At 39.3% G+C, this 20,779-nt stretch overlaps 1 protein-coding gene across 1 annotated transcript in view; it reads left to right on the top strand.

Annotated features, from left to right (window-relative positions):
• LOC110063339 (uncharacterized) overlaps positions 1-18,821 on the top strand; it is a 36,648-nt gene extending 17,827 nt beyond the window's left edge. The window contains exons 25-47 of the mRNA XM_020770313.2: positions 532-678; positions 975-1,197; positions 1,722-1,870; positions 2,530-2,760; positions 2,961-3,226; positions 3,795-3,900; positions 4,275-4,619; positions 5,193-5,216; positions 5,299-5,413; positions 5,525-5,596; positions 5,686-5,757; positions 6,003-6,074; positions 6,233-6,304; positions 6,437-6,508; positions 7,949-8,020; positions 8,564-8,641; positions 9,147-10,174; positions 11,061-11,212; positions 11,733-11,901; positions 12,354-12,414; positions 17,058-17,250; positions 17,433-17,564; positions 17,819-18,821. Of these exons, the coding sequence (XP_020625972.2) occupies positions 532-678; positions 975-1,197; positions 1,722-1,870; positions 2,530-2,760; positions 2,961-3,226; positions 3,795-3,900; positions 4,275-4,619; positions 5,193-5,216; positions 5,299-5,413; positions 5,525-5,596; positions 5,686-5,757; positions 6,003-6,074; positions 6,233-6,304; positions 6,437-6,508; positions 7,949-8,020; positions 8,564-8,641; positions 9,147-10,174; positions 11,061-11,212; positions 11,733-11,901; positions 12,354-12,414; positions 17,058-17,250; positions 17,433-17,564; positions 17,819-17,938 (3,971 nt within the window). The 3' untranslated portion in view covers positions 17,939-18,821. The remainder of the gene's footprint in view (positions 1-531; positions 679-974; positions 1,198-1,721; positions 1,871-2,529; positions 2,761-2,960; positions 3,227-3,794; positions 3,901-4,274; positions 4,620-5,192; positions 5,217-5,298; positions 5,414-5,524; positions 5,597-5,685; positions 5,758-6,002; positions 6,075-6,232; positions 6,305-6,436; positions 6,509-7,948; positions 8,021-8,563; positions 8,642-9,146; positions 10,175-11,060; positions 11,213-11,732; positions 11,902-12,353; positions 12,415-17,057; positions 17,251-17,432; positions 17,565-17,818) is intronic.
• The last annotated feature ends 1,958 nt before the right edge of the window (positions 18,822-20,779 follow it).

The raw sequence follows: 20,779 nt of genomic DNA, 5'->3' as shown, positions 1-20,779 counted from the left end.
ACTGAGCTTAATTTGTCTTTTATCAGCCTTCTTGACGTCTTTGTAATAAGCCATAGGCCATTTTACCTATTTTAAAACGAGTCCTGGTATACATCCTCTCATATGAAAATGAGTTTGGTTTACAAGAAAATCGCATTTCGAAGTGAACGTTGCATTTGGAACAGTAGAAAAAGACAACTCGGACATGGTTTACTGTCAGAATGGCAAATTGAAATCTTTGCCTCCGTGTATTCCTTCAGAAATGATTACACGGTGGACTCTCGAAACATGAACACTTTTGCACATTTGGTGACTACATATTCATAGCTTTTAATATCTGCATTTTCACACTCTAATATGCTTAATTTTTGTATACATTATACGAAGAGCCCTTATTCTATAGCCACCAAAAAAATATACAAAAACATGTCAAGTGTTCACGGTTCCTGTGTTTACACACTAACCCTCTTAATAACACTTTCATTCAAATGTGCTTTGGTGAAACACACTTGCTAACAAGCTGCTTGTTTCTTTTCTGTTTGTTTGTCCCAGGAGGAAAGAACCATGAGCAAATCGACGAATGGAGGGGATGGGAAAACGAAAACCAAGGATCCACTTGGAAGCTCACAGGAGCGAACGAGCTGCAACAACTTAACGACGACATCAACTACATTGGAAATAATAACACTTATACTAAAGGTCTGGAAATTAGTGCTGATGAAAGATTGCAACTATGTAGATAACAGAGCAAGAAACTCACTCTGTTATTGCAGCTATATTCCCATCAACGAATACCAAGGAAGTTTAGCAGATGATTTAATTCGTAATTCTCAGGTTGAATAAAATTGCTACAATTGAAACACGGTCTGAAAGGAGGGGGATTTCAGTCAATTCTTTAGTATGCTTCCATTCATTACTTCGGCCTGGTAATTTAATGAATGCTGTGTGGATCCGTTTTCGTACGTAATCTCCAGTTTATATTTTTGACTTTTTAGGGCAACAAGAAAACTTTGATGTGCACCTTCGAGGAGAAGAAATGATAAAAACGGAAATCAAATCCGAAGCGTCGTTAACCGCGATGACGTTTTGCTTATGGGTAGCAAGCAAATGTAGTCTGCTCGTGGAATACAACGTCACTATAGATAAATATCAGTTTCGTGGCTTTGGCTTAGTCAGCCACAGCACAGTCGAGTTAATCTTCATGGAGACCAAGACACGGTTAGTTCATTACAATGCAGGGAAATTTTTTTTCTGAATTAGGACCAATTAGCATAGATTTTGACGATTTTACTTCTCCGTTAGCCTGCGGAGCAAGCGTTTCTGTGAGGTTCGGGAGCAAAGAATTACAGCGCGAAAAATGGAGCGCGCAGACAAAACACCAAAAATCCCGTTCCTCGGTCTTTCTTTGCTTTCAAACCCCACGGAAACGCTTGCTACGCAGGCTACTTCTCCGTTTATTCCTTAGTTTTTGTTTCCATTGAGAAGATATATCAAACACTCGGGACAGTGTTTCATCGGCTATCCAAACACCTCGAATTTCGTCAAACATACTCCGCTCCGCGTCGTATTGTCAACTCTCTTCTCGGTGTTTGGATATTCCGATGAACCACTGTCTGTCGTGTTTGATATATTACTTCTCTCTCAAACTCCATGTCATATATAAACTACAGGTTATGAAAAGTTCAGGTCACTGGCATTATTGTATTGTAAGTTATCTCTTTCATGTCTTCTCTAAATAACAGAAGCGCAGATATGTCCATTAATGATGGACAGTGGCACCACGTGTGTGTCACGTGGACATCAAGTACCGGACAATGGCGAGCATGGAAGGATGGAACAGCAGAAAGCGATGATAACGAAGTTAAGCCTGTTACCATGGATGCAGTACCAGGTGATGAAATTTTTTTTTTTAAGATAACTGCAGAAATTCTCGCGCGCTCATTGGCTAATTTTCATTGTCAATAAGCGGACAGACACATGAATTTATAATTTATGCGGTGCGTCAACGAGCGAGAGCAGACAATTTGACAATTTGTTATGGTAAAAAACAAATTGACGTCAGTTTTTCATGCGTCTGTCCTGTTATTGACAATGAATTTCGTCATAACATTCTCAAAGTAGTCTGCGGATCCACTCGGCTATCGCCTCGTGGATCCACAGCCACTTTGACAATGTTATGACGAAATTCATGATCAACCACAGGACAGACACATGAAAAACTGACGTCAATTTGTTAAATTAAGCAAGGGCTTATCTGTAAGTTAAAAATAACTTGCTTTCAAATCAAATCTTCTTTAGTTTAATCTTCAAGATCAGTTAATACGAAGCAGACGCTAATGTAATTTTTTTCCGGTCACTTGTATGCGTAAACAAAAACATTGTTACCATAAACCCGAACGTCGTCAAAAGAAGTGAAGTATAAGGTCTAATATTAGATACATCTTTAAGTCTCAACTTGCACATAACCAATATATTGTCTCAGTATAGAGCTGAGACAGTCTTTAATATCATTACGTCACCAAGTTTTCGTAAATTTTTTTTTTTTGACAGGCAATGGAATGCTATTTATCAGATTCAAGCAGCAATGTGAGAACTCTGAAACATTTGGAAAGATCAGCACGTTTAATCTATGGAGTTATGTTATGGAAAGAGATGCTATAATTCACATGTCTTATGGATGTGGAAAGGATGCTGGTAATGTGTTATCCTGGCTGGTGGCGAGAGAGATACTAAATGGAACGCTTTACACTCACAGTCCTTCCACATGTAATGAGCGCAATGGTAAGCTGGAAGAAACCGCTTAAATCTTAAAAAATAAACCTAGAGTAAAGGCCTAGCTGTGATAATCACAAACAAGACGTACTTGAGCTGTTGCCGTCTTTTGAACTAGCAGAGATTTATCGCCCACCCGCGTGGTTCAGTTATGACACAAACCATAACTCAACATTCATTACTGCTACGTTATTTAATTTTCCTTGCAGGGTCTAGTCTTGTTATGGTAGGAAACACGACTGGAATGAGTACTGCAGTGTACGTGAGTCAATGGCTCGCCAAGTCAAAAGACTCTTACGGTAAATGCTTGAAGTTTAAATACAAAATTGTGGGGCCTGCGGCGAGGTCACTTACGATTTACCAAGAAATGCCTTCCGGTTTTGGAAGGCAGCCAATCTGGACTTATGACGTCAGAGGACCAGGGTACATGTGGCAATACGGACAAACCTCTATCAGCACAATTTCTAGTTTCAGGGTAAGTAATAAAGAACTTCGACAGAAACAGAAACAATCATGATCAGTTGTTTGAATTTTAGTTTTGTTTGCAATAAAAATAATTTCAACAACTGTTTAAACGAATATTACAACTATAAATGTCATAAGGGATTTGGACGATCACGTCATTCCACTACTGCACTGCTACCAATAACGTCAATTGTTATTTAATCCTCTCTTGAAATTTCATATTTCAAAAATTAAATAACATAATTTTAATAACAATGAATTCTAGTAGCTATAGCAAAATGTTGAAATAGACTTTTCATCACTTTATTTTCCTAATCAGCACTAACCAAACTGAATTCACTTGAGGGTCTTAATCCATTTGATTATATTCAATACACCCTAAGGAATAATACGTGAATGCCAACAAATAGGCGCTATCGTATTGAGGCTATTTTCTTTCGTTTCAGAAAGACTTTCTATTTTAATCCATTATTTCCGAGTAATTTTGTCCTCCAATTTCTGCACGAGTTTTTTCATATGCATCATCCATCATTGTAACAAAGAGATGTAAAAACTTCTGTCTTCTCGTACATTTACAGTTAAGCATTCTGGGAGAATTAGATGGGAGGCCAGGCTACCTTGCCGTCGGAGGCGTTTACATGTCGCGAGAGTATTGTTCACCTCGACCAGTTACCGCTCAGAAAGGTAGAATTTTGATTTATGCATGGCATCGACTATTTTGTCAATGTTCAAAGCTAACTTGTTATATCCTTGTGTTTGCAGCCGATGTAGCGAACGCTCTGATTGGCTAATTCAAGGGCATTATTTTCCCGTAATACTCATGAGCCGATTACAGGCCGGCTAAAACGGTTCAAAAAGCCATGTAATAAGCAACTTATTAAGCCTCAAAAGTTCGGTTTTTACGAGAAAATCTCAAATCTCGGCCTTACCGTATTGACCTCGCTATCGCTCAGTCAGTACGGCAAGGTCTCGGTTTGAGATTTTCCAGTGAAGACCTCACTCTCGGTTAATAAGTAGTCACTAATCCACTGCTTCTTTGCCTTTACATCTTTCTTTAGCTTGTAGTCAAAGCCTCAACAACAGCTCCGGATTTATTGTGTCGCCCCTCTACCCAGGATATTACCCTAACAACGTGTCTTGCACTTGGTACGTGTTCGCTAAAGAAAATCACGTCATACGTCTCCAGTTTCAGTCATTCGCAACTGAGTCTCATCCTACGTGTTCTAACGATTACGTTGAAGTGCGTAACGGTGGCAGTCTCCGGTCACGCACCATAGGAAGGTACTGTGGGCATACCTTTCCGCCAGTCATACAGTCAGCATCAAACGCCTTAACAATAGTGTTTACTTCAAATGAAGTTCAGTCGGGAACTGGGTTCAAGGCATATTACCATGTAACATCAGGTGAGATTTGAACGATATTCACTGCTTCTTGTCTCTTGATGTTAATAAAATAATACACCATTTAAGAAGATACTTTGTTTCTTATGACATTGGAGAAACCGTTGCTCCCTTGGGACTCTACGCTCGACGTTGGAAATTTCAGTGTAATCTTATCCCTGATTCCACACGCCCGCTCATCGCATCTCAGATATAGTAAAATACATTACCTAGTCTTGTGCAATCAAAAATCTAAACTTTTCTGCGTTTATCAGATTAAGCCTACGTCTGCATCTGTAATCTGCAAAGGGTTAACCCATCGCCGCAGATGCAAAAGACTGAAAACTAGGAAATAATTAAAATTACTATTAAGATAAAAAAAGAGATGAGACTGGCCCTAAACGCCTCAACACTCGGTTGGTCCATCTCTTCAGTAGGAAGTGAGTTTCACTCAGGTATAGTTCTTGCATAAAAGCTGAATTTTTTCAAAGTCTTCAAATTGCGATCGCATTGAAACAGTTTTTTTAAGACGATGAAGTGTTGCCATGCTATCAGAAACAATTTTGTAACATTGTTTCATTTTATTTACATTTACAGAGAAAAGAACGTCTTGCATTGATGGTAGGTACATGAATTTTCCAAGCACTTTAATTTGTTGTCTGTATTCTTAAGATCTAAAACTCGTTTAATGTAACTTTTGCAGGTTGTCCTCGGGGTTGCACGTGCTCGAGGTTAGCCGGAAGTGACGTCAGGGTGCAAGTTAAAAGCAAGTTACTTTTGTCTATACCCGGCTATTTCCCAGAAACCACAGCAGTCATGTGAGTAATGAGTTAAGGCTATTTGTACTAGATGTGACAGAAATTAACTACTACACTTTTAAGAAAACTCTTAGTCTAGTAAGTTTTATTTAATCAAGTGGTCCTTTTCAGGTTGTTTGGTGACAATAAGATAAGTCGGATTGGGGTCAAAGATTTTGCAAACCTTCCACTTATGGAATACTTGTAAGTTCTGCAACCATAATTCAATTTTTGTCTTCTTCTTGCAAAATCCCTCAAACAGTTAGAGCTTACTTACAGTGTAATCTTGACAGGGATCTGAGTAACAATGTCATCCTAAACATGGACAAATCAGTGTTTCGGAAACTAACTGCTTTAAAGACCCTGTAAGTAACATGGTTCTTCCGTGTATTTTACATGACGTTGTATATGCCAATTACTCTGATGGTCTGACGTGCAATGATCAAAGATTCTTATAAAGATTGGTAGATCACTCTACACTCTATGGCAAAAAGCACTGTAACATAGTCGATCACCTAGTTGATAATTCATGATACACAAAAATAAATTCTAGACATTTTATTGTCATCACAATTTCTCGCGGAGTAACGAATTTCTTTGAATTTTTTAGGAGACTGAATGGAAATTTCCTTGAGAAAGTGTCCAGAGAAAACTTCCACGGATTGTCCAATCTTCATACTCTGTAAGGATACAATAAAATTAACCTCTCCGAAATCTTTCTTGGGATTGATTTGTCTGTAACCACTTCTTCTTAGCTCACCCACATTGAAAAAATAGAATGCAAAAGGACTCCTTACTGAGAGTTTTTCAACTAAAATAGTAATATATTTCTTTCCATAGGGGCCTAGGAGCAAACCTGCTTCGTGAAATTCGCAGCGGGGTGTTTCAATATCTTGAGGATCTGAAAGTTTTGTAAGAATTCTTTCGATATGCAGTATCTGTATACTGGATTTACTTACTTACACTGTTGCAATAATACTGTGTTTTGTATCACGTTCTCATTATTAAATGTATTACTTTCGTTAATTATTTTTTGTCCAACAGGAGTCTACACTCTAATAAGATTCAAGCAATCGAAGAGGGTGCATTTCGGGGCCTGGAAAACTTAACATTTCTGTGAGTACGATAGAAAATTGTTTTGTAAAGACATATATGTTATTTGCCGGCTGGGAGGTCTACAAACCATGGCAAAAAATCTAACGAGCGAACGAGCGAGTAACTCAAATACTAGACAAAGCAAGCTGTATTAAAGAACAGATTTATGTTAGTTGCACCTAGTTCATCATTTAAGTTCTCCAAAGTTGTTTCCCCGGTATGAGTTTCGTGCAAAGTTTGAAGTTGTGCTACAAGAACAATTTCTATCAGTTGTTGCGAATCACTCGAAATCGGACTTTTTGACCGTACATTGAGTACCAGAAAGCGAGGAAATTCGTTAAGTGTATTCCACAGACGTTCTCTTAAATACAGCCACAATCAAGGAGGTAAACTCGACTGCAATTAATTTTTTTGTATTAAAATAGTGCAGCGAGAGAAACACTGGATTACGCGCCATTACAGCGCCGAGCTACAAACCACCAAACTCTCACAACTTCAAAACACTCAATTGAATTTACTAACAGTGACTTTCCTTGCCATTTAAAAGTGAATAGAGATAAACTTGCGTTGATTAATCGTCGATGGAAGTGTAAAGAGGTAAAGGTTGACGATTACCGCCGGTTCACTCACGAAAACTAACCAACACGACATTTTCACCCGCGCTGTTTCCCGCCGTTACCGTGACCGTGGTCAGAGATATAGGAAAATCCGGACCACGCTAACAACCAATCAGATTGCAGGATTCGTTACTGGACCTCTCGGCAAAAAATAAACTTTGTTCTTCACTCCTTCACTTCTTTTGTTATTTTTTTTTTTCTTGGCGCACCTGTAAACTAGCTGGTGCGTCCTGTGGACTCTGCTTATCAAGTCTATGGGACGCACCGTTACCATAGCTAAGTGTGTGACCAAGTAAAAAAAACTGTCTATGTCTGTCGATGTCGATGTCGATACCGATGTTTATGTCTTGGTCTAGGACTATGTCTATGTCTATGTCTACTCTTTTTTGTTCTACTTATCATTTACCAAAAACACCATTAAGCTTTACTTTTCCGATCCTTATTGAAAGCAAAATCATTGTAGGTGTGACTGCTGAAAGTAAATTTCCGTGAAATCTACGTGGCGGTTCGTTTTGTAGGCTACTTCAGAAAGAGGATGTTTTTAATTTACACCAAGAGGAACTAACTGAGAAATTGATATTTGCAGTTTGGGTAGGAGAAAATAGGTCAAGGCTATTGCATGGGATCCCTGGGTGCCAAGTCAGAGGATAGTAAACTGTTTGATCCTCCCAGTAACTATAGTCATACGCTTGTGTTAAAGATTGCATAGATAGGTAAAGGTAAAATAGAAGTGTCAGGTTGAATTAGGGAGACATACTGTACACACCACTCTTTTGCTTCTGTTATGTTTCTTATGTTTCTTTTCTGTTATCCTTTGCTTCCGTTATGTTTTGTTTTTTGTTAGATATCTTCATAACAATAATTTAACAAGTATTCAGCGGTATTCCTTCCGAGGACTTAACTCATTAACGACGCTGTAAGTATCGCATTTTGATTTTCCGGAGTTGCGTTTAATTAAAAGTGTAAATGCAATGCTTACCTATTTCAGAGTAAATTTAAGAAATTGAATAATTTACTCTATCCATTACTCATCCCAAACAGTTTTAAAGAAAAATACCAGAGAGAGTAAATGAAAAGCTAAACTTTCATTCGAAGATTGTTATGACGCCATCCCAAAGCTCAGAAAGTGGACTGAGCAATGGTAGAAACAGTAAATTAGTCTAGGAGTGCTTGTGAACGAGCGTTAGTCCCTCTAGTGTCCTGCCAAAACTTAACCTGCGCTTAAAGTATCAAGCAAGTTTGGATTCGAGGTTCGACGACTGGAGCGGAACCTCTGCTGCTCTACCGACCGAGCTGCGAGGCCGGAGTCAGTAGGAGAAGGCAGCTATGGGGATGAACATGCCTCGAGCAGATAGTAAATGATTTAGGAATTTCACACTGATCAATATATTGCATAAGACTTGAGAAGGTTTAAAACCGAGAATTCAATTGAAGGAAACAATTCTTTTTTATTTTTTAGTTTCCTCCATGGAAACCCATTGTCAGAATCTGATGTTGCTGCCGACACTTTCGCCGAATTAAAAAGCCTGAAAATCTTGTAAGTGCTCTCTAATAATTTTTATAACTACGATTACAAAAACAGTGGAAAGTAATCATTTTAAATCTTAAATTAGTTGTTTTGTAAATTATCGGAAGTATTCACAATTGCCTTAATTATCGGAAGGCTCGTAGCGTATCGCTAACGCTTTCGTAGCGTAAAAAAGAGGTAAAATTGCACATTCATTTGATTTTTATATAGTTTATGTCATAAAGAAATGCAAAATTACAACAGAGCACCCTTTTAGGAGTATCCATGATCTGTACACCTCTATGTAGCCAGAATACGCAGCAGAGTGCCATAAAATCATGGCGCCATGTAGAACTCGCGCATTGCTTGTAATACAGTAAAAATTACTCTCGTAGTCAGATGTTTTCTCATTGGGTTTATGAGAAGATCTAGGAACGATTACGTAAAAAATGTCATCAGCACAGTTGTAGAAAGTTAGGATTGTCAAAGAAAATATTTTTTCAGTTACATGGAAGGATTCTATTATCTTTCTTAGGAAACTTGACCAATTTATTCTCTGCTGCTACGCTGTGAATACCATTCCAAACCTGAAATGTCAATCACCTGACAGAGCTTTCTCAACCTGTGATGATTTAATGAAAAACAATACACTGCGCATGTGTATTTGGATACTTGGACTGCTAGCCTTCATTGGTAACTTTCTTGTGATAATTTGGAGAGTACGAATGAGAGATGAAAACAAAGTTCAGTCATTCATGCTTACAAATTTAGCATGTTCAGACTTTTTAATGAGTGTCTATCTATTAATCATTGCTATCAAAGATCTCCAGTGGAAAGGCGAATACTTCCAACATGACGTGGCTTGGAGGAGAGGACGCCTCTGTCGATTCGCGGGCGCGCTTTCCATGCTTTCTAGTGAAGTGTCCGTTCTGATGTTATTAGCTGTAACGATGGATAGGTTGATATGTGTCGTGTTTGCGCTCAGAGTGCGGCCTCTTTCGTTCAGATCAGCTCGTATCATTTGTACTTGTATATGGTTAATAGGAATCATCATTTCGTTTATTCCATGGACGGGGATCTCGTATTTCCAGGATAGTGAAAGAGGTGCTGGCTTCTTTGGTAGTTCTGCGGTTTGCCTGCCACTTCAACTCTCGGAAGGCAAGCCGGCTGGTTGGGAATATTCCACTGCATTCTTCATCACCTTGAATGGCATTGCATTCCTGTGTATTTTGACTGCATATGTCTCAATATTCTGGACTGCTTTTCGTTTAATCCACTCCTCGTCAGTCAGGCACATGGTAAAAGCGGAATCCACTAGAACAACAAGGTTATTTTTCATTGTTTTGACAGACTTTTTCTGCTGGGTGCCAATAATTATTCTCGGTATCTTATCTTTGACTGGAGATTTTCGTGATCCGAAACACGAGGCAAAAGTATGGATCGCAGTGTTCGTGCTTCCAGTGAATTCCGCCATCAATCCAATCTTATACACCTTTTCAACACTTGGAGTCAGAAGGAAACTTAGAGCTGCATTTAAAAAGAGATTTGCTGCAAAGTTGAGGTGTAAGTAGACACGTGTATAACTACATCGAAACATCTCACATCTGTATGTACCTCTTACTAACCGGATTCGAGGTCCGTACAATAAGTTACGGACCGAGTTGTTTTCTGTTTTTTTCTTTTTTTATTTTTCTGATCATTACATTGTTTTCTCCTCTTCAATTTATGGCCCAAGCGCTTCGCGCCTAGGCCATAAATCGAAGGGGAAATAACGAGGATCCATAACTTACAGTGCGGACCGAGAAGACGAGGTTAGTAAGATAGTCATTATATCTCTACTGTGTGTGCCGGAGAACGATTTCGATTCACGCGGAACGGCTCCAAATTTCTGAAACACCTCGAAAGCAAAACGAGTCAATTTGAAATCGTTGTTTAGTCGTTAACACGTTTTAATACACAATTTAAAGTAAAAGAAAGTTTTAAACTTTTACCTGCTATAAATGTTAAGATCACTAGGCGATAAATGACGAAACATTGTGGCAACAAAAACAGCTTTAAATTTTAGCGGGCCGTGCAGTAGAATACGGCCCCTTAAATTAGCTTAAATTGACCAATCACCGTACGCGTGGTTACTGAGAGATATAATAATTAGAACTGAAGCTCAAGTCGGATTCATTGTCACATTTTTTTCTAAGCATACTAGTTCATACAAGTATTTTTATTGGTAAGATGTCGATCAGTTTCTGGCGAGATTTCTGGAGTATTATAATGAAAGTTCTATTAATTTGTTTTAAGAATTCTTTTCGCACATTGTTTCTACTTTTGAAACTTTCCTGCGCGAACTACACCGATATTCTGGTCAATTAGTGACCTGAATGACAGCACTTTGCTTTACTATTATGCCTTAAGATTTGAAATGATTTTAGTAATCTTTTTTTTTAAACAAAAGCTGGTATATCCCACCAAAGAGACCTGGCTGGTGGCTCTGCCATGCCGGAAACAATGAACTCGGAATATCACCAAACAGAATCACTGGACTGTCCTCCAAGGAAGCTGCGTATATTAGGAAAAGCTGATGGCTTCTCTCAAGATCCTGATGTGGTTCGTCTTACATTAACCATTATATTCTATTTAGATTATCCAGTCCAAGGGAATGATAACTCTTGCCTTGAGAACATCGTAGGTGTATGGCTAAAGAATATACATAAAATGAAAATATACTAGTTGTACCTAACCAAAGTCATCTCAGTATATATTTTCATCGCTAGACGACATTTCAAAACATGCATAAGTCATGCATAAAGATTATTCAATTCAGTGGCGGATCCAGCTGTGTTCAAAGTGAAGGGGCAAAGAGAAGATGTGTTCTTTGCTTGCTTTAAATAAGGGGGGAGGGGAGTGATGAGAGACCCTTTTTCCTTGCTCACAAAGAGAGGGAATAGGTGAAAATATTCCTCATGGGTATTACTTGGTCCAAAAAAAGTGGAGTCGCTGTGTACGTCTCTTTATCCAAGAAGAATTTGTGATTACAGGACTGATGCGATGTTAAAGTCAAAAGCTAGCAAGGAGATTACTTTTAATAAATGCAGTTTACTTATACTCATTTTTTTTGGCATTACAGATTTATGTCATTGCCGAGGAAGAATTTGGCAGCGGGAACTCCAAAGCGTTATTAAAATGTTTTCCCCCAGGAAAGAACAATGCTTTCGATAACGAACGTAAAATTTTGGAACGTTTGCGTGAAATAGCCACAAGACGTGATATTCCTTCCCTTCAGTGGCACAGTAAAGGTGAAAACAATATTCTAACTGTATTTGTCCATTAGGATAAATTTTAAGAGGCATGAGGGCAGCGAGAACCATTTGAAGCTAGCAGGAAAGAAACCAGAAATAAATGTATATTAATAGAAATGAGATGAAAGTAAATAAGAAGCTGTACCTAGTTATTAACTCATAAATGGTGTTCTGTAACAAACTTTAAATAAATTTGTTTTTATCGTTCTTTTTCTACTTTGTTCACAACTTCGAAAAGAAAACAAATCAAACCAGTTGACATCGAGTACAACAGTTTCTTTGGAATCTAATTTCCATCCACTCGAAGCAACAACCCGTGACGGAGCTTATTTAGTTCTACCGGTCACAACCGACAGACAAAACTTCATCTATTGTTTTTAGAAGTATTTTTGATTCCGCAACAATTCTAACAAAGCATTCTCAATATCTAACTTTTGATCTCTTTGCAGCAAACTCTTTAGAAATATGTTCTACGCAAGCGTACATCCCACAGCCCAGTGAGAATATGAGGTATGTATAGAGATTTTAAATTAACTATCAAGACTGCTAATTTCCTGTTTGGGTTAAGGGCTCATAAACGTTCGAGGAAATCGAATTTACTAATAGACAAGATAGTTTAACGTTTTAATAAGTATCATGAATCAACCGCATAGAAATCAGGAAAAATTGTCACGAAGTACTACTATAGTAGATGGTCTGCAATTAAGGTCACTCTGTATCGTGAAAACCGTATAGCATAAGAAACTGAAATCAATTGCATTGCTTGTTTTAGGATGCAATATCATGTCTGTCAAGTTTAAGTATAAATCTACCAGTGTTCTATCGCGCATGCTATTCTCTTATTGGCTACACAACGCACTATCTATTCTGTTGTAAATAGTATGCGGTTGCTTGTCAACAAAATGGCGGCCGATTCTTTGCGTTTTCGAAGTATCTGAACCTGTCTTGTTTAAGTTTTGAACAATTGGTAGATTTATAGTGGAGCTCCTACGCACCGAAGACGCGCGAGCGGAGTCCCATAGTTTAGAAAATTTGGTAACCCATCGGTCTCAAAAATTTTGGTTGTCACGTGACTGTCCGTACGTCCGTACGTTAGGGTAAGATACATTATGCTCGAAAATTTGAGCAGTAAGCTTTTTAGCGTCACCCTAAAAACAACAGCATTATGCTCGACTGATCTTGGTTATATTTTATGCCCTCTTCCCTCCCTGGAGGCAAAAAGATACCTCCATAGGTCAGAAACACAACGTTTTACCGCAGAAGTTACAATTTTACAAACAATAACAACAAATAATGCTCATTATTATACATTGAAGTCACCATCTCTTTTATGATTGGCCGAAAGTGTACAGTGAATTTTCGAAATCAGCACCTGTGACGTCATCTAGCTGCAGATTATACAATAATCATGTCAAGGACACTCAAGGTCACGGGTAATCATGTCATGTATGACCGCGGTTCTAAGGGTAATCATTTCAATTACTTAGCATGTCAATTCTCGGTTATCAGCCTCAGCCTTCGGCTTCCGCTGATAACCCCTACCTTGACCTTGATTATTCTGGATATCACAAAAACCTCTTACAATAATTGTTTAAAAGCACTTAAAATTTCTTATTTCAATGGAACTTTCCATCGTTAGGATACTCTCTGATCAGTTCAAGGCCTTGAAAGTAGCAACCAAGCTTTTCAATATGCTAAATCCTTACTAAAAGCACTTGAACGTGAAAATTTCTCATAACAGTTATAAAAATGTTAACTTTTATATATTATTATTATTCTCTTTATGCTGAAAAAATACCCATTATGGCGGCATTATGCTCGATGCTCGGTCTACAGAATTATCCCCAAAATTATGCCGGCATACCCTATCGTAAGCGAAGTCCAATACCTTAGCACCATTTCCATGGGTACATCTTTGATATTGGACATCCATGTTACGGTTGACTGACAGCTGTCAAAACAAGGTATCCGCTGACTAGTTCACGTCACCATATCGCGGGCTCAGGTTTAGAGCTCGTCGAGGTCGCCTGTTTTTTCGAAGTTGACCGCTAACCAGGTACTGGTTTTCCTTTGGATCGTAGGTTCAAGTCAGGTCATTACTCTGTGGGAGAAGGAGGGAATACATGCAAAGGCAAAATTTCGGCGCAAATAAATGGCGCGTTGTTGACTTTTCTTCCGACATATTCCTTGCACAATCGTCTCTTGAAAAGTTCCTGATATATTGCGTACGTAATTTCTACAATCTTGGTTACGCTTATTGGGTATAGTTTGTTAATATTTAACTGGAAAAAATGTCGAAACCACACGCTGAACAATTACATGCTCACAATTGATCATTTTGTTTTGTTTCTGATCCAGGAAAAACAAATCCCCTTTTTTCCTTTATAGTTAGTTATTGATTACGGTAATCAGGAGCCCCGGTTTTAGGCTTGGCTAAATCTATATATCACTAAAACAATTAGGTTATTTGCACCCTCGTCGACAAATCCAAAAGATAGTTTAAAATGACCGTGAATTCGAAATTACCGAGTTCGAATAAGTGAGGACCAACTAGTTATTTCGATTATCAAAAGCGAGGCTCGAAGTTTAACATTTTAAATTTTTCTTTTACTGTATCATAACCTATCGATGAAATTTTCAATTTTTATTGTATGAATAATGTGGAATATGCTGCCACTGTCAATTCGTCATGCTTCTAACATCTCTGGTTTTAAAAAGGGAGTAAGGGATTATTTATTTCAAGAAATGTTTAATTTAATTAAACTGTTTTAGAATTTTGCCCCCCCCCCCCCTCCCCTTTTTTTCTTTTATCAGGTAGTCTGCCTAGTATGAGGACTTTGTCTCTTTTGCTGACCATCCTTATGGCCATTTTATTCTTTTATTGCTTGTATTTTCCATGTTATCTTCGCCATTAAATTGTAATAAATAAATAAATAAATAAATAAATATGTTAAAGGTTTTAATGTCATCATTACGGTAGTTAGTTATGTTAATTTTAGTAGCGGGATATCTGTAAACTAGCCGTATGGCTAAGCATTTTGCCACTTTAAATTAAGTATCCTATCCTATCCTATCCTATCCTATCAATTCTTTGCTCGCGCCAGCTTTGCGTCCACAGCTTAGAAAATAAAATTTCCGCGGATAACTATGAGTCCTCAACAACCTCGTTCTCAGGGTCTCTCAGGGTTCCCAGGGAAGGTGAGAGACCCTGGGAACGAGGTTGGGGCCCTCAACAGAAACACTATTGTGTTTAAGTAGAAGTATGACTTATAGCAGGAGTTTTCTTACAGGAAAATTTCTAAAACTCAAAGACAGACGGAGGGAATTTCTCTACTTCCCTTAGAAAAAACTTTGGGAGACAAACTCGTTTATTTCTATTCTCGAAATGTAAATTGTCTTTGCTCACGTCGTAATTATGTCACTGGGGAGTTAACGAAACCACGACGGCGACGCCGAGAACAACGTCGATTAAAAAATGAGTTTCTGTTTTAACTACGAATCTTGCGATACTCTAAAGTCATTTACTTTGTTTATCACTGTTAAAACTATCATGAAACTGAATCTGGGACATGGCGATAAATTTGAAATAAAAATTCAAAAAATTAGCCGTCGTGGTTCACGTTCTCCAGACAAAGCAAAATCTGGTCATTTCACGTTTTTTTTCAGAGGACGGCAAAGAAATGTACCAAGAATTACAATGCACGTGCACAGCCATTGTATTGCTCATTGTTCAGTGACGTTCTCGTTGCCGTTGCCGTCGTGGTTTCGTAAACTCCCTATTAGCAAGAGTTCTGTGTTTGTAACGAGTTTTTGTAGCCACTGAGTTGTGCTCCTATTGGAAATCCGCGAAATGTGGTTGGTTCTCTATTCGCTGATAGACAACGATCCCGCGCGCTGCTATCTTTCAACGGAAAATTATTCTTAATTTTAGGCTTGAAAATACAGAAACTGTTGGTTTTGTGCTTGTCTTTGTTTCTTGGCTACGCCTCGTTGACTATTCGCTCGTAGATAACTCAGGCTCGTGGTCTAATTATGAAATAGAGCATTGAATATTATCTTCATTTGTTCCTAGCACTTGAACTTATAAGAGAAACGTAGCTTAGGTTCAAACCAGAAGCATATATGCGTCTGGTTTGAACCAAATCCCGTTCCATAAGATCTGGGCACGTGATCCACCTTAGTGATTTTCCATCTTCCTTAGCAACTGTCTAAAACTTAACATGAGCTAACGGCTTAGGAAGAAGGCATGCATGAAAAAGCCATGTCTGGCTTTTTGTAGCAAAGAAAATATTCGATCAGTAGGCAAAACCAGATTATTGAACTGAACTAAAAAATCACAAATTTGCATGCGGCTTGAAGCTCGTAGGACTGCTGTAAACAGCAGGTTCATCAGCAGTTTCCAAAGCTTTCTTCACAAAACACATCATTCTGTAAATTATGCTGCTCACGCAGAGCTAAGAGCGAGAACACGATTAGCAGGCTGTGGCAATACTGTTATCACTCTATGATCCCCATTTGGCGACCAAGAAAAAGAACGACCTGCATTTTTCGACTTGGGCTTTCGAGAAGTAATCCTCTGCGACTACAAAGGTAGAAACCAAAAAGAGTTACGATTCGACTCTAAGAACACCAGTCAACTATATATGTTTGCCGAGTACCGCCTTGGTCTATGAAAAGCTTGGTATCGATAGCGTTGTTTCCATTGTTGTAATTTATGTCACACAAGAGCGTGACTAGCTTGTTTGTCCAGCTATGGTCGACTGCACATGCTGAACGCATGACGTTATTCCTTTCCGTCTGCACTGCAGAAGGTGGTGTGTGATAAAGTAGAGCAGACGCCATCAAAATAAATTAGGGAGTAACTAAACATTTTTCCGAGGCCGGTAACCAATTAAGTTGCCACCAGTTTAGTCACAACGGCAACTAAAATTTTAGGACTGTCGACTAAACTGCAACGTAAGTCGCCACCCCGCGGATTGCAAGAAAACCTAAGAATACTACTTGAGAGCTTGAGCAGATCATCAGGACTGAATGTTATAAATTTATTACAAAAAATATTGGTTTAATTTGCCATTTAAACCAACTATTGCCAAATAATAAAACCGTAAATTATTCTTACCTTCTGACGCATTTTCTTTTGGTTTTTGCCTCAGTATACTATGTTTTGAGTTCGTCAGCGGAATCTCTCTGTTGGCTTTCATGGAAAGGAATTCCCCGTCCATGAGCCTCGCTCTCGCTCACCACCTTGGTCTTGATGTTATCAATGCTCTAGAGTTCCTGCATGATCATGGAGTCAATCACAACAGCATTATACCAGCAAATATCTTATTAGTAGCAAGGTCAGGGGTAAGTGGACTAATTGATCCAACAGTTATGACACCGCTAATTTTGTTACAGTAGAAAGCTTACAGAGCAACCAGTGGATTGTCTTAATACTTAGGAACATTGCAAATGTTTCTCAAGTAATTAATCAGGTTAATTAATAGCTCGCCATGATTAATTACGTGGCATGCTCTCATTGGTTTCAGATCCCGCGATGGAGAGCAATGCTTACAAACTTTGACCGTGCCTCGGTGGAAACAAGTCATATTAGTGATATAAAAGCTTTCGGAGGTCTGCTACGGCAAATGGTTCGACAGTGCAGTGATGTTGACTGTCAGGTACGACTGCCAACAGTCTCTAGTGCCTAATATCTAGCTGGTTTAACCTTTACAGACCGGGTTAAACAGTCAGAGAAGTGTTTCCACAATAAACAGCTGATTACTGTTGTCCAAAGAGGCGGTAATACATTGACTTAATCCAACTCATTTTGTCTTTTATAGAGCCTCACTTCAATATCATTCAGAGAGAAAAAGTGTTTTATTGGATTCCATTCCTAAAACGTGTCTTTCTTTTTTTTTTGTATTTGATTCAGATGCAGATTGTGTTTGACTCATGTCTTCTTAGGAAGAGAGAGGACAAAGTAACTGCGGCCATGGTTCGTCTGCAACTCGAGGAGTCCTGGAGCTTGTCTTACATGGAAACAAGACTTTGACTCGGCACCATTTTACACCCGCTTTCAGTGTTACGTGCATAGGCGACATCTTTTGACCATCTTTCGACATGCAATCTCTCGACATGCTATGTGAACGGCTAAAAGACCGTTTAACAGTGAAACTGGCAATTTTTCCTGTATTAGCGGAAAATATGACAAATAAAGGATACTTACTGACCTCAAATCGCTGAAGACGATTGCGGACTTTGCATGTTTCCTGATTTACGGGATAAATCAAACTATTCGAGTGTAGTCGATCGGCTCTCAATAGTGACTTCCGGTAAAATTGGGCCGTTACCGCTTTTGATATTCGAACGATGTAAATATTCAAACAATCAATTTATCTCTCACAGAATGACTTCTTGATGCTCCTAGCCTTATTCTGATGTCAAATAAATCCATCGTTCATGACTTAAAGTCGAGTTCGACCATAAAGAAGTCCGTTGTGCTTACATTTTTGACGTAGGCCAGGTTACATAGCGTGTCGAAAGATGTCGCCTATGCATGCACGTAACACTGAAAACGGGTGTAACAGTCCGCAAAGGATGTTCATGTGTGGATTGGCTCAAGCATAGATATTAGCATTCAACTATTCAACTTTACTTGTTGACTCACGCAGCTCGTTCAAGTAGCATTTCCCATTTTAAGGACAATAATTATCACTGAGAGCCAGACTCTAGACAGTTCAATAGCAAGAGTTCAAACTTTGCTTCCCATCTTCCGTCTTTTCTTGTCGTTCTTGACGTGATGGTAAAGGTGTAGTTTATCCACTCACACAAGCAAGGTTCTGGGCTGTTAAATTCTGTCATAGTCCGTCTTTGTAGTTGGTAACGGTGAACCAAAAAGCGCTTGCTGACATACGACTAAGGTCTTAGAGTGAATGCATTTCCAAGTAATTAGTGAATTTCTGGCTTTCTTACATGTTCTCTTGTTGTGTTATCAGCGCTCATAATCCATCGAATATTTTTGCTCGCACGCGATTGGTCTAAACACGTCCCTTGACTCAATATGACCCAGCTAAAACAATGAATATCCGAGTGTTATAATCCATCGAATATTTCACTCATGCGCGATTAGTCTAAACACGTCACGTGGCCGAATATTTTCCAGCTAAAACTAGGGAATGATTGAGTGATATTTCCCAATGTTCAAAACCGCGCGTGTTGTGAAAAATATTTGAAGGATAGTAAACACAAAAGCCTCCATCTGGCGCGAAAATATGTGCGGATATTTGTCCTTTGACATTATCTGTTCCTCAAAGTTCCTAGTTTTCAAACTGTACGCTTCTCGGAACAGACAATGTCCGCGGACAAATATCAGAGCATACAGAGCCAAATGAAGGCTACTGTTTATATATCTAACGCGCTTTTATGCTTGTTCAAGGATTGAATAACTTTATTCATTCGTATCCAGTAGGTTATACATATCAGCTGCACCGCATGATGCGAGTGTTCGACTAACTTCGCGCTTTCCCAAAACCACGGAAAACAACGGTTGCTCGCATGGGACCGGAGGACGTCACGCCCCCCTCTCCCTCGAACAGTTATCCCTTCTAATAAACAACTGCTCTGCACGTACCACGGGGTTTTCAGCACTCTCGTCACCTCGATTTCCATTTCTTCCGTCGCTTCCAATTCCGAATGTGGTACAGCCGAAACTTTCTACAACCGCCGACTTGGAGACAGAGGGAAGTGCACGTTGTAGATAGGCGGCCGTTATACGAAGATAAGGGTATATTACACCTGTTCATTTCGGCCCGGGAGAGGGGGAGCATTTGATTTTGCATGCTTTTAATGCTTCTCTTAACACATAAATACTTAAAGGAGAAGGTCATTCCAAAAACGTATATTTTTTTGTCAACGCTAATAAAAACCTTGTACTAAGTTAAGCCACTCACTGAAGTTTCAGCCTCTAAAGTGCAGGTTTTCCTCATAAAATTCGTCTCCAAAGAAGCCCAAAATTCGAACATCGTTGCCGCCATTCCGTCCGAGAGATTTTGTCCTCGAGGCTTTCGAAGAGCCTTTTGACTACCACTTAGGGTTATGGCTGCTCTTGAGCCATATTATTTTGAGCCAGACATGCTTCAAACTCCGAAATGGTAGCATTGAAGAAAGCGAAGTGGATAATCGCTTGGAAAAAAATAGATTTTGCTGACCTTGTGAAGGATGCCAAGTCAGCTACAGGTTTTTCTCCTTCCCGCCAATTTCTAATCGGACGGAAAAAAAGGGTGGCCGTTGTGGAGAGGTTGCCGTTGTAGAGAGGAGAGGTGGCCGTTGTAGAGAGGAGAGGTGGCCGTTGTAGCGAGGTGGCCTTTGTAGAAAGGTCTCCGTTGTAGAGGGGTGGCCGTTGTAGAGAGGAGAGGTGGCCGTTGTAGAGAGGTGGCCGTTGTAGAGAGGAAAGGTGGCCGTTGTAGAGAGGAGAGGTGGCCGTTGTAGAGAGGTGGCCGTTGTAGGGAGGTGGCCTTTGTAGAGAGGTCTCCGTTGTAAAGAGGTGGCCGTTGTAGAGAGGTGGCCGTTGTAGGGAGGTGGCCATTGCAGAGAGGTGGCCGTGGCAGAGAGGTGACCATTGAAGAGAGGTGGCCATTGTACAGAGGTCGCCGTTGTAGGGAGGTGGTAATTACAACAAATATCGATTTAGCTGCGCTACAACTTTTGCTCTTCCAATTCATGTAATTGGTCACGTGGGGGTAAATCTCAATGAACCTTTTCGTGCATGGCGTAATAGTGTGCCGTCTTTAATTCACACCAAAGAAATGGTAACCATGACTGCCAACAGAATGTATTAAAGCGCTGTTAAACCAGACAGTTTCAGACAACGATCAAATAGTATCCCATGATTCAT

This window comes from Orbicella faveolata, unplaced genomic scaffold (assembly GCF_042242905.1).
Source record: "Orbicella faveolata isolate gen_17 unplaced genomic scaffold, um_ofav_v1 contig_26, whole genome shotgun sequence".
NCBI lineage: Eukaryota > Metazoa > Cnidaria > Anthozoa > Scleractinia > Merulinidae > Orbicella > Orbicella faveolata.
The sequence above is the reverse complement of the archived record's forward strand: the minus strand, read 5'-3'. Positions and strand labels throughout refer to the sequence as shown.